Here is a 14,936-nt window from a genome sequence, read left to right on the forward strand (position 1 = left end):
CCTAAAGTTTAATCTGCTAGTATTTAAAAAATGTTTGCCTCTCTTTTTGTCTCTTGATAGTCAAAAATCTCTGTGGTTTTTTATACACTGTACTGTTTTGTAGAAGTAGTTTAGTAGAAATGTATATATGTATAAATGTGTCAATGAAAGTCTTCCAAGAACTAACTATAATTTGTACATGGTAATATTGTGTAGGTAATCCATTTTCATTTATTCGGACACTATAGAAATGGTAGACTTATTAACTTAAAAAGTAAATCTTTTAATGCAGCTATATATGAACTTTAGAGAGAATATTAAGTAAAGGTTAATTGGATGGTTTTTAAACATTTCTGCAAAATGAAAAAAGTACTTGTATGTACTGCTGTATGATTATGTGAAGAGTTTTCTGTTTGTAGCTGATATTAGAATAAGCAGAGTTCACCTTAGTTAAATAACACTTTTTTTTCTACTTTATAAAACGAGTTTTCTACAACAAATGACTCTTTAAGAATTTTGTTTGTATTAGTATGTCCAATCTATTTCTGGTACTTAGTACTTAATCACCAAAAAATAAAAGTGATGTTAAAATGAATTTCTTTTAGTCTCAAGTAAAGAAGAAAATAAAGGAGTAACAACTATGAAAATACTGATAATATGTAATGTGAATTTAACAGTTACATGTATCCAAATATGTAGATACATCTTTTTTTCAGTAAAAATTTTATTTTGGAAGTATTTTTTTATGGAAGTTACTAATTGGTAAAATTTAATACTTTTAAAGGAACAGTAAAAGAAAATAGACATGTTTTTCTCTTAGTATTTTAGAATATTTTTAATGACATCCTTAGGATGAATTACAGCCATTTCTACAAAATCCTTTTATATAAAGTAACCTTGGTTCCAGCATATTAAGTTTAAAAGAAATGTGTATTTACTGTTTACTTAGAGGCCTTTCTTCCATTGCTTGTGCATGTTATTAAATGCTGTAATAGTGTTTTGTCATTCCTTCTTCCACTGATTTCATGCTAGCCTTTGCTGTTTCTCCCACTCATTTTTTTCCTTAATACCTCAGAGTATTCATCCTGGGAATATGGATCTCAGGACAGGTCTGATCAGCTATTGATATTTGCCTTCATCCCTGTGTTAATGGATGGATTTTTATATGTAATAAGTGGCACAGACAGCATAGACAGTATTTTTTTAGGGGGTTTTTTGTTTGTTTTTCCGTTGCAGGTGGTATTCATTAGTGAGCCATGAAATCAACTTAGTGGATTGCATGAGCAGCAGTTCTTTTTTAAGCTAACAAAGTTAAAATAGAAAATAAATTTTAAGAGTATTTCAAATGTAGTTAGGGTAATATTGTTTCATAAAACTTTGGTTTCCATTGTGTGTTAACTGACATGCAACGTAAAATGTATTTTTGACTATGGGTTGTGGGCAAAAAAGTATGAAAAACACTTGTCCTAAGTGATGCTTTTAGTTAGTTACCAACCATTTGCTTACCACTCAGAAGCTTAAGGTCAAAAGTACATGTTTTGCTTTGCTAGATTGAACTAACATAAACAAATAAAGTCCTCTTCCTAGTTCTTAAGGTGTCCTAGAAAGAGGGTGGGGTGGTGGGGAGAGGGGTGTGTGTGTGTTTGGCTAGGGATGGGAAATAGACTTATGAGAACAGTGGTTCTTATGCCTAGTTTATATTTAAATACCGTGGTGTTACTGAGAAAGAAAATTGACAGCTGTTTCCCAGGAAATAGGTCATTTGCTTCAAATAAGCAAAGAATGGGAGATAGTATTAGTCACTAGTAAACTTTGTTGTTACATGCAGAACTTATAGTTTTGGCTTCAAAATAATTTGATGTAGTTTGTTTCTTTAATTATTCGAAAATCTCCCGCATATAAGAAGACTGGTATTATATAACAAAGAATTGAGTTTATTTACTCTCAACAGTTCTAGCAATATGACATTTAGCACCTCAGAAACATATCCAGGGATTGTGTGAAGGTTGTTTTGGGGTTTTTTTTGGGGGGGGGGGGGCATTGTTTGTTTTTTAAGTTCTGGTGAATTAAAAAAAAGTGCATCCTGTTTTGACCTCAACTCCTTTTTAATTTAATAGTGGTTGTTGACTTCTTTAAAGTTAGATCAAACCTGTAAGCCTGTTTGCTTCAGGAAGAATTTATGTTTATATACGCAAGTAATGTCTATACCTCATTGTAAGAAAATAATCATCCCACCCCTATTTAAAGTATACACTGGAAGCAGTCAAAGGCCTATTTATTTATATTTGTGTGTATATTATAATGGGACTGACCATATCTGTGCCACTTTTTCTTAGGAGTTATATCAGTGGTTCTCAAACTTTAAATAGTATAAACATAATCTGATACTTTAAAAATGAAAAGTCCTGGGTTTCATCTTCTAAGGGTCCATCCCTGATTCAGTGGGTCTAGGTGGATATCAGTAATCTGGATAGTACTTAAGCATGTGGATTCTGGAACCAGGCTACTTGCAAATGCCATCTTAGCGCTAACTCTATAACCTTGAGTAAGTTATTACTTAACCATTTGAGCTTCCAATTCCTCATCTGTACAATGGAATAATATTGGTTCCCACCTTATAGTGTTGTTGTGGGGATTAAATGATAGAATTTACTGTTTTATTATCTTATCTATTTTTTCAAATAAGCGTGCCAGATGCTTCAGGCTAAAAGTACTGAGTTTATGAGCGGGAAAATCAGTTGAGTTGGTTTAAGAGCATCTGTTACTGACCTTTACCACTTTTTTCAGCAGTTTAAGACCTTGAACTAAATCTTAGATTTGGTCATATTTCATAAATCATGAAATTTCATCATTAAGCCTGCAAGTATTTGAAAAGTGAAAAACCAAGTAATATTATTTGTATCATATTTTATTAGAGGGAAAACTTATGCTTAGCCCTCCCTACTCTAGTGTTATAGTGGCTTATACATTTGGCATATAGGGGAACTTGTCATGTTTTTTACTTAACAGTAGTTGCAAAAAGTTAGGAAATATTTTAATTTTTAGTCTTTAGCATGTTGGTGATTTAAGCTATTATGTCAAATTTAACAGTAACTGATTACTTTGTTAAATTGACTGGATTATTTTTTTGTTTTTCTGTATTAGTTTTATAATACAAGAAAGACATTTAGATTAAAAAGTGAATATTGATTTTCTTAATAAAGTTAATTTTTACCCAGAAGCCTTTTAATTTGTTTAATATTTGAGAAAGAAATCTAATATTATGTAAATTCTCTTTTTGTACAGTTATAACAGTCATAGAAAGTATTCTTAAAACTTAGTTTGTCAAGTCTCAGTAAGTTTTTAAAATAATTTAAAAGCTGTGGTTACCATGACTCTGCTTTTTATTGGTAATCAGAATCTTTCATGTCATGTGTGATGTTCCTATTCCATACGTGTGATTTATTCTAAAGGTTCCTTTGCAGAGGAAATCCGGAATCCAGCAGTTGACTAAAACTTACATGGAGGTATTATTTTTAAACATAAGCATAAACTCACTGATCCTTAACATACCTCTGAAAAAAAAACTCTACTTCTCCATTTAACCTCTGAAAAAAAAAACTCTACGTCTCCATTTAACCAATGGAGAAACCAATGAAATAAAGTACTATCCTCAGTGTGACAAATTGGGACCAAAATTAAAATTCGAGTTTAACTGCTTCACTGAGTTAAGAACCTTTTGGTTGTATTGTTATTTTGAATTGCTGCCTGTTAAAATGAGTATTTTCAACTTAAGCTTTTTGTTTCACTTTTAACATCATGGGGTTTTACTTCCCCCTTAAAATTTTTTCCAATTTTATGTGTAGAACATTGAGAGATATATTGGTTTTTAATCATTTAGTGATATAAAAATGTTTTAACTTGTTAATCGGACTTACTTGTCATGTCACATGATATCTTTATTTGCAGGTTTTGAAGTAGTCATTATTGCTGATATTATGATCGTAAGAAGTGAGAAGGAATTTTCCTGTCCTAATAGTTTCAACAGATGTCAATGTAATTTTATTTGAAATATAATATAGATTTTTTTTAAGCTTTTTGTTGGAATATAATTGCTTTACACTCTTGTACCAGCTTTTGAGGTACACCAAAGTGAATCAGCTGTATTTATACATATATCCCCATATCCCCTCCCTCCCGCCACTCCCTCCCACCCTCCCTGTCCTGGCCATCTTGATCTCCCTTTGTTATACAGCAGCTTCCCACTAGCTATCTATTTATAATATAAATTTTGAATTTATACCATGTATTTAATGTTTTGCTTATAATTTTTATAATAAATTATTGGAGTGTTATATTAGAATGATAGTAAATGTGATCCATTTTATTTGGACCTATTCATTTTGACTTCCCTGCATTGTTTTCCCTTTTGCTTTTTAATGTAATTTAGTATATTGTTTTACTTTTGTATGCTACCTTACTTATGTCCTTTTTGGAACAAATAAAGTAAATATCTCTCAAAACTTATACCCAAAGGGCATAATGTCTAGCTTGAAGTAGTGATAAAATAGGAAATGATTTACTTTGTAATTTTTCTGAGATGTGGTTATAGAGTTCTTTTGATCTCTACAAGACCTCTTCTCCCCCACTGTATACACACATTTCTGCTTCTTGAGTTGGAGAGAGGGCTTTTTAATATTTATCATTTAATAGAAGTGAAAGCTTTGGTATAAATTAATTCCTGAAACTAATACATTTTCAATTATTGTTAGATTTTTTTGTTTTATTTTGTTTAGAGAGAACCCTTAATGAATATGATCTAGTAGGAGGAGGAGGAGTCCTAGGTTCCATGGTTTCCTCTATGAGTGTGTCATCGTAGGTTACTTTATTTCTGTTAATTTTAACTAGCTTGTATATGAATTGGAGATATACCTTTTTAGCCTTGGCCAAGGTTTGGACCAAATTACATTTTTGGGGGGATCCCTTTCAGATCTAAGATCTGTGATTTTGTGACTCTGTCATGGTTAATTTGAGGGAGCGTGTGACAGCCTTGAAGAGGTTCTTCCTAGGGGATAAAACTCTTGTAACCTCTGCAGTATCACTGAAAACATTCTCTTATAAGTGTTGGCAGTGTGACCCAACTGTAATCCAAGCTGCTGTGGAGCTTTCCTTTTCACCCCTGGAGGCACTGAGCCTTAGATATTTTTTTCCAATTTAAGGTAATGAGAAGGAGATCTTAATAAGGTGTTTTGCTTTGTTCAAAAAATGCATCTGTTCTCCTTATTAAGGCGAACTTTTCTTATTGGATTGATTCTAAATATTTTTAAAAGCACCATTTGAAATTTAGTTGAATATAAAGGCCACACATATGCCTTACTTTGCAAAGAGAAGGAATAGAGTGTATATATGACAGAATTGGCATAAATCAAATTATTTTTCCCTTGATATCAGTAACAAAATTAGAATTATGTTCCCATACAAAATTTTCTAGTGTCTCAACTTGACTATATTTTGGGTATATACATTAGGTATTACATATATATGTAGAGAGAGGTATATATTAGTATATAGGGTATAAATTGTTATGTAGATACTAAGTCATTTTAAGATAACTTCAGAGTAAATATTGCTAAAAATATTTTGATCCTCAAGTTCAACAAAATTTATGTTTGAGTCATGTCATTTAAAGAACATTTATTGTGCACTTAATTCAGTGTTCCATCCCCTATTTGGAAATTAATCTCTCTGAATTTTCATACTCATTTAGCTCCATACTACTAGAATATTTCCGTAGCCATGCGGATTTGTAATTCATAATCATTTAGTATATTATTGCTCAATAATGTGATCTACAAACCATACCTGGGAACTTGTTACAAATGCAGAATCCTATGTTCCACCTCAGACCTACTAAATCAAAAAACTTCCTTTTAACAAGATTCCCAGGTGATTCTTACACACATTAAAGTTTGAGAAGCACTGATTTAGTACAGCTTACAAACTGGGAAAGCCACTTGAAAGTGTTTTTTTATATAGCTCTTAAACTGTGGAAATCATTCCAGGTTTGACTTCAGAACTGTTATCTGTTCCCTTAAACAGAATATAAATATTTGCTGATCTTATGACTAACTGCTAATTAAAAGATCTTAAATTTTTTAGGATGTGTTCAGGTGTAGGGGTATATGTTTTCATTGTTGCTATAAGTTTCTACAATGTACATGAAAAATGTATCCTTACTCTATGTATAATAAGACAGCTTGAGATGTAAGTGAAAATTCTTCTGAGCTTTGCCATATGTGTAAATGAGAAATCCATGCTGTTACTAATACATCAAGTTCAGTGAAAGGGGTGTAACCATCTGCAAACTCTGTGGCAAATTTGACATGGTAGTCATAATAGCAGATTATACAATGGGAAGTTTAGTTCCCACTGAGTACTTACTAGAAACCTTGTGCAGGGCCAACATGGTTCTGAGGCTTTACTGATATAATAGCAGTTGAAGGCATTATCTAGTTCTAGAGGCACTTACATAATTAGCTAGTCCACAGCTTAAGCATTAGCATTTCTTCCATAATTCTAGATTTGGCAAATGGCAATGTGTAGTGTGTAATAAATACCAGCCGCACTGTCCTATTACATCATCGCATACTGTTTTCTACTCTGAAATTATTTAGTTTGGGTTACTTAAATACATATTTTCCCTGCTTTGTCAGTTCTGTTTGAAGTTATGTAGCTGTTTCTAATAATTATTAATACTAATTATAATGTATGTTACCTGTGATAATTTTTTCTTAGTCTGTTAGGTTGAACCATGTTGCCATTTTTGTAGGTCAAAGGCATATCAGTGATTTCATATGGTTCAACTTGATAAAGAAAGTGTCAGGGCTCCTAGTCTCCCATTTTGTAACATAGAAGTCACTAAAAATGATCTTGTTGTAACCCACTTTTGCTTTTGTTTTTGTTTGTTTTCTTTTAAACAATATGCCTTTTAGGAAAACAATACCCTTATAAGAAATTAATGAATGTAAGGAACATGGGACTGATAAAAAAAATTAATGATGAATTAATAACTTTATAAGTATAGTGGGTTTTTTCATTATCACACAGTATAAACATTACAAGACTTTCATTAATCTAAAACTTTTCCTCTGTATGTGGTTGCAGTTCTGTTGTAGAAATCTTCTATTTCTTTTTCACAACAGATTTTTTAAAATATAAGCTTAAATTATTTTAGAAAAAGTTAAATATATCAAGCTAATTTAAAAAATTCAGTTTAACTTTACAAGAACGAAAATGTAGTTACTAATATTTCTGTTATTGTTGCTGACACATCACTGTTTAAATCTTTAGTAATTAAGCCAAACTAGTTTGATTATTAATTTATAACTAAAGACCAAGTGTTTTGGCCGTTTGCCAACATTACCAAGGTGAAATAAAATGAACCACACAATTATGAAAGGAAATAGATGCTATCTTTGGAGATGGTTTTATTAAAAACTACTAAGATCATATTAAGAATGTCTACTTAATTTCATTAACTTCTTTGAATATATGCATATAGTTGAAGTCCCTTCCCTCTTTATTAGCAGTCGCAACAGTGATAATACAATTTGTTAAACTGTATAGTAAGCAACCAAAGCAAAGGTAAAACGATAGTTCTCCAGGGGGGCATTTATCACCTGCTAGGAGACTGCTTAATGAAGCATTTCTTAAAGGTGATTCAGTAACCTGTGAAATCTAGGATGAGTTTCCAGATCTTTGTCATTCTGGGCTGAAAGTTAAGAATGTTTAAAAGAAAAAGAAAAAAAAAGTACCTGGATTATAAAGCGGAATGAAAGCTGGGGATGTGGGATGAAACCACCAATGTTGAAATTTCAGCTTATTTTATACTAAGCCTGAAGTTCATACATCATAACAAGTAAATATCTTTTAAAATATAAACTGCGGAGCTTTCTTTGCATTTTGCTGTTACAAAGACAAATAATTGTGAAGTCAGTGTGTGTTAAAACAACTTGTTACCACATTTTGGGTGTTTTATATTATGTGTTATCAAGCTGTGTTTTTGTGTTTTATTTTAGCTTATTTGCACTAATCTTGATGAACTCAGGGAATTAATCACAAAAATCGAGAATGAACTCAAAGATCTGGAAAACAGTAGAAAAAAATCGGTAGGTGTTGATCCAAAAGTTCTGTCTATTATTGTCAGCATTAAAATTTATTCCTGCTTTTTTCTAAACCCTTTTAAATCTTGTTGTCCTGAATTACATAAAAATTTGCAATGAAAAATAGAAACATTGTTTCTTTTATTTCTCCTGTATGGTCTGCTTTTCATTTTTAATACACAAAAATGGTGCTGAGGCAAGTAAATTAATTTTGTTTGCCTGGTTTATATCAGGTGTAGTTTTAGATATTTCCCAATATACTGGTTGGTTGTTTTCTGACTGGTAGTTTTTTGGGTAGTGCTTACCTTGTGGATATTCTTAATTACAATTATATGCTTTTAATGGAAGTTTATTGCTTAGTAACATAAAATTTTAATTAGCTCTGCCATAAATAACGTGTGTAAATTGTTTAATCTTGCCCCAGATGTTTTTGATACATGCTTAACATGTCTTTTTTAAGAACCTTTATTAGCCGAAGGTCTTTTTTTTTAACTTTCACTCTACTAAATTCACAATTAATCTTTACCTTCACTTTTTACTGTTCTTGAGAGAGTAGAGTATAAGGGGCATTATTTTTATTCACTCAGCGCTTGGTAAAACACTCAATTATGTTATTTATTAAATCAATAATATCCATTTAACTGACATTTATAGTTTTGTTATATCATAGATTTAAAACAATTACACACCAATAAATAAACGAAGAAGGCTTTAAGTATTGAAAAAAATCAATCACCATTTTAAAAAATTGCTTTGTTTATGCCTTGGAAACGTCATGAAACCACTTTTAGGTCTTTGCTCAGAACCTGTTATCTAGAATTATGTATGATAATAAGGTTAGTGATACAGCAAGCTTCATTCATATCAGCAGATTTGTAGTGGTCATTTTATATGCTGTTCAGAAAGAACATATTGGTAGTACTCTGAAGGAAGGAAATTAAAGTACCATAAAAATACAACCTTCTGAGATTATTTAATACAGAGATAAAACAGCCTTAAGCATTTCAGAAATTTCTCATTGATAAACCCCTGAGAGTATTACTATTATCTAAGAAATGGGATAATGTTCATAATGATAGCCATCAATTAAAAAGAAAACATGTTCAACACACATTTTGTACAATATATAATCTCTGAATACGGGAAACTGTATAGTTTAGAATTATTTCCATTAAAAATGTTTTAGATCCCTGTTAGACTTAGGGGGTTTTTGTTTTGTTTTGAGTATATCGGCAATCTTTGGGTGTGGAATGAACCCCAAGTATTGTTTTAAAACTTATCTCTGTGATATATTTCTCAAACTATATTATGTTAACATATTTTTTTCCTTAGCCAAAAGTGTTTTTTTGGTATGTTTTATGTGTATGCTCATAAAGGACTGACTGATTCTGTTCTTTAATAGGAAAGAATTGTCTTTTAATCAGGGTTTTATTTATAACCATTTATTTTTAGTGACTTGTTCATACATCATGACTCTAAGCAGAATTTTGTTAAGTAAATTTGCTAATTGGTTTTTATTAGTTGCAGTCAAACAATAACGTATGCATCTTAATTTGTTCCCATATTATAAATTAGGGTTTTATTTGGTTTTAATGGATAGTTTTAAGCATAATTAGCTTATGTACTTATGGTATGTATTGTAAGAGAAAAAGACTTTTGCAAGCATCCTAGAGTTTTTCTATAAAGCCATCCACCTCACTTCCTTTGGTGGTATGAGGTATAAGCATATTGCCTTCCTCCTTAGGAACAAATACAAGAGTAAAAGAAGACAAAAATTACAAATATTTGACTCTGTAGTCTTTGGGGGCATGTTTATGAGAAGATTTTAGGTTTTTTATCAGTTTTAATTGATTAGATTTTGTGTCTCTAAATTTTTAACTTGTCCATGATCCTTGGTATTTGCATAGTAGTTTTAAAATGTTTTCTGCTCTTCAAGAAATAGAAGTTCTTGGAACTGTACTTGGGATAATGTTATTCAGATTACCAGTATTCAGGCTACTTTCCCCTTAAATAAACTGACTAAAATATTGTTTTCATGAACAACTTATCTCAATCGATGAAATGGCCACTCAGCATAAAGGAAATAATAGTAGAAGTTTGCATCTCAGTGTCATTCCTTATTTTTTACAAAAGCTGATACTGAGTGTGATGATAGTTGTAGTAGTTAACTTTATTGAATTTTTATGTTAATATTAAATACCAGTTTGTCTGACATCATCTGGAAATAAGGGCTTCCACTACACTGAATTTTAGAAAACTGAAACCAAAACTTTCAGTACTAAAATTCTTACTTTAATCTTTAATGAAAAAAATTTCCCTGCCCCCTTGTACTATACTGAACATAGTGATGTCTCATGACTTGGGGATCATTATGAATATCCATAATTGTACTGATACCCTAAAAATGTATTGATGTCAGTATCTCTAATTAAACATTCACCAATAGGCCTTTAGGTTATATATTTTGAAGGTTTTTGTTGCTTGTTTTTTTGCTTTTGTTCTGTCTCTTCATTGTCAGCCTGTCATTTCTTCTGTGTGTCCATGTACTCTCCCTAGCTGATCAACTGTCGGTTACAAAGCAGGTAGCCATATTATTAGAATTGGCCTCATGGTTAGGACCTCTGAGGGATTTTATTAATGAAATATATGAACTTGGTGGTAGTGATAGCCATTTTGCTTATTCCTTGCCTGGTGAGCTTCCTTCACTGTTGCCAGACAAATGAAGTATTAATATTGATCTTCATAAGAAGATATCACTGTGAAAAGTAGTGTTTAGAGTCAAAACAATTCTATTATTCATCATCAGCTTTCATATCTACAATAATGGCTTCAATAACAAGGAAGATATATTCCATATAAACATTTGGTCATCATAAATGCCATTATTTACTAAAGGTAGAAATTACATATGTGATGGAGGATTTAACATGGATTCATTTAAACACCTGACTGCTTTTGGGAGCTCTTCTGCAGGGCCTTTCCAGATAGTTTTTTCTACCAAAGCAACAAGGAAGAATTACCCCATTTCTTCATCCAGGTCAGCATTCCATTAAAAAGGCTTTTCTTAATCTCTTAGAGGTTTTGCCATTGAGTTACGCATTGTATTGAAAGATTTACAGTCTTTTAAAGTCTAGATTGTTTACTTATCCTTGCAAAACAACTAATTCCACTTATGATTTATAATATGAGGAGAGAAAAAAATGATTTAATTTTCTTGAGTTTGCTTTAGTTCACTTGATTCCATTACTTCATTTAAGGGCTTATTCATGTCTTTTACATCTTACAGTGCTATACCAGTTATCTACCCAAGTTTTGTTTAAAGTGAGACATTTGACTGACATAAATAGAAGTATGTAGTTTGACAAAATCCTTTAATTTTGTCTATCTCATTATTATTTAGATCATAGAATTTTTTTAGTGCTCTAAAGGAGAAATCATGACATTTTATTGTTTTTATTTTTGTGGTTTTAGTCAAGAGATTAAAATTGCATTTTGCATAATTATTTGGAAAATAGTCTCTTTAATTTAGGAAATTTATTAGTTTTCCAGAAAGATAGAGCTAAGATATTGATAAATTGTCCTGATCCTAGTATATTTGAAATTTATTAGACATTTTTGCTCTCTAAATAATCGAACTTAGATTTTTGTCAGGCAAATGCAGAAGTGGTTATGTTTCTGAATTTTTCATGTGACCCTTTTTTTCTCATATTTGCTCTCCTTATGTTTTATATCATAGTTTAGATCTTCAAAGAGGTTTCAGTTTTTCTTTGATAATGAAGAATCAGTATAGAGATTGGGTGTAAGGAAGAGTGAACATTTGACAAAAAAAAATGTTAAAAGAAAAGAAATCTTGTCTGGATTATGAAATGATAAATGATAGTCTTACCAATATAGATAAACTAAAATTTAAAATATAATACCCTATCTTTCTAATGTACCTTTTAGCAGTTAAGCATCTCAAAACTGAGCAGGTTTTAGGACAGACTTCAGATATTTCTCTGTTTCATATTCAGTATGTAAAAAAAGCTATAAAACTACCTATACTCTTTGATCCTGTAATTCTAATTGGTATTTAACTTTTATTCCCCCCATTTTGCACCCTACTCTCCTATCCCCCAAAAAAGTAATTTACACAATAGTATAATTCAGTCTGTTCAGCAGACTGTCTCTAATAGTAGAAATTTGGGGAAAGCCCATATATCCAACAGTAGGGAGATGACTAACCAAGCAATAAAATTAATACAGTGGTATATCATATGACTAGTAAAATACAATATTTGTAGATCATTGTTACTACATAGGAGTATTTGTGAAATGTTAAATTTTTAAAACATCCAAAAAATATGTGCATAATAATTACAGTATGTCAAAGAGCATTTTTGTAAGGCATGTTTAAGAGAATTAGAAAGGCATTTCAAGTCATGAATAAAATTAATCTTTATTATGTTCTTAAAATTATTATTTTTTAATATTTCTTTATTTTTGGCTGTGTCGGGTCTTAGTTGTGGCACACAGGATCTTTCGTTGCCGTGAGTGGGCTCTTCATTGCTGCGCTAGGGCTTCTCTCTAGTTGTGGCGTGCTGCGTGGGCTCCAGAGCACATGGGCTCAGTAGTTGTGGTGTGTGGGGTTAGTTGCCCTGTGGCATGTGGAATCTTAGTTCCCCCAACAGGGATCAAACTGTGTCCCCTATATTGGAAGATGGATTCTTAACCACTGGACCACCAGGGAAGTCCCCATTATGTTCTTAAAATAATTTAAATTCATAATACTGTAATAGCACTTCTCTTGCCTAACCAGAGGCTGTGCATTAGCTAGATCAAACATTAGAGAAATCAGAAGCTTAGATCAGAGATAGTGACACCCTCGTTTTTGGTCACAGAGTTTTATAAAAGCCAGTGGTTATCAATGAGGAATGATTTTGTGCCCACCCCACCCCCACCTCCACTATGAGACTTTGGCAGTGTCTGAAGACGTTTTTGATTGACATAGTTGAAGAGGTGGTAGTGGCATTTAATGGCTAGAGGCCAGCCATGCTGCTAAAAATATTCTACATTGTAATGATCCTACAATGCACGTGACAGCCCCCCCACAACAAAGAGTTATTTGGCCTCAAATGTCAGTTGTCCAGAGATTGCAAAACCCTGGCATCTGCCTGTATTTGCTCAGGGCCCTAGTCTCATAATAAGTTGCTGCTGCCAACTTATGACGGGGAGAAAACAAGTTGATGTTTTGACACTTAGGTAGAAATCAGTGAAATCGTACACCAGATTCCATGGTTCAGAGTATTTTAGTATATCATATGTTTCTAATTAAGACTTGTATTTGATGGAACTTGTGAATGTTAGCATTAACCTTTACCCTTTATAATTCTATCAGATAGTTAGAAGAATTCTTGACCTTAGCTTCAGATCCATCTCAGCTGTCTGCAGTTCATTATGATTTATGACCCCTTTTAAGTATGGTCACCATTTACCTTTTATCTTCACTATAGGAAATGAAGTTATAAATTGGTTGTATATGTATTTTCTTTGTTCATTTTTAGAAATATGATGGAAAATATCCTTAAAAAATGAAGATATAGTATGCAGGTAAATGGTAAAAATATAGTCAAATTATGTATAAAACTTGATTTATATGAATTTATATGAACCCCAAAAGCATAGTTGCATTTGGTAAAGCTTTATATAAGGCAAAGAAATTATTATATATTAATCTTATTTTCTAATACCTGTAACAAAGAAGTTTTACTCTATTATAGTGTAGGATTGTGAGATTTTTCCTTTTTCTCTCCACATCCCATTTGCTCACAGTGAGACATCAAATCAAAATTATTTTATAGCCATCTATTTAGAGTAAAAAAGTCTTTTATGTATCTTGTTTTCTTATTCTAGATCTTTTGATAAACTAATGGTTAACAAAACTGAACTATCTCAGCTGTGGGAGGAAAAACTTTATCTTTAAATTGTCATATTTAAAGCTTTCAAAAAATTAAAATAACCTTTTGGAAACCTACAACAAATAAAATAAGTTTCTTTACCTGTCATATTCTGGTCTTATTCATTAGGCAAATACTTCCTCATTGTCTTCTGTGTACTGTTGCATAATACCAAGGAACTTGGTTGAAATTCAGAGACTGAAACAAAGTCCTCATCCTCAAGGAATTCTCTTTAGAGCTTAAGCTTTTTATCCCCAATCCTGGGGATAAATTTTCAGTTTTAATCAGGATTGGTTGGGCTAACTCCTGTCCTTTTATAAAAGACTTAATCTTTTATTTTCAAGCCATTTTTTTTATTCAGAAGTCACCAGACACTCTAGACACTTGCTTCACTTCCCTTAATGACATGTTTATATATTATTTGGGAGTAGAACTTTATGAAGAATCAAATATTAACTGACATGTTCAAAATAATAGTAAGAAAAGGGGACTAGATGACAGGAAACGTGAACCAGACAATAGCTGGCTAGTAAAACAAAGCTTCAATTGACTGTAGTCACTGAATTATCTGAGAATGCGTTATCCTCATTTATCTATGGTAAGTCTTGCTTTGGGGCATTTTTTGACATTTAATAACTACTCTGCTCAACTAAGAACTGGATTTTAACTCTTAATAGCGCTCACTGTTTCAACCTACTGCAATATGGCATAGTTTGTAGCCTATCAGGGAAACTTTCTTAAAAACAGTATTTGAACACTTCTTTTCTTCCAATGAAAGTTCCAATTAAAAGGGAAAACTGTTGTTTCATATTTTTACGTCAGCCGGAGAATTAATGCTGCGTGTTCCCAGCATGGAGTGAGCTTCAAGGAAGAATTGAAC

At 31.8% G+C, this 14,936-nt stretch overlaps 1 protein-coding gene across 5 annotated transcripts in view; it reads left to right on the forward strand.

Moving 5' to 3' along the window:
* Window positions 1-14,936, forward strand: part of KIAA2026 (KIAA2026 ortholog) — a 97,638-nt gene that overhangs the window by 64,841 nt on the left and 17,861 nt on the right. For 4 of the 5 annotated variants that reach the window (XM_057720120.1, XM_057720122.1, XM_057720123.1 and 1 more), the window contains one exon: window positions 8,037-8,126. The exons of the other annotated variant lie outside the window; for it this stretch is intronic. In XM_057720120.1, coding sequence (XP_057576103.1) covers window positions 8,037-8,126 — 90 coding nt within the window. The remainder of the gene's footprint in view (window positions 1-8,036; window positions 8,127-14,936) is intronic. 5 annotated transcript variants of the gene reach the window in all.

Source organism: Hippopotamus amphibius, chromosome 2 (assembly GCF_030028045.1).
Source record: "Hippopotamus amphibius kiboko isolate mHipAmp2 chromosome 2, mHipAmp2.hap2, whole genome shotgun sequence".
Taxonomy (NCBI): Eukaryota; Metazoa; Chordata; class Mammalia; order Artiodactyla; family Hippopotamidae; genus Hippopotamus; species Hippopotamus amphibius.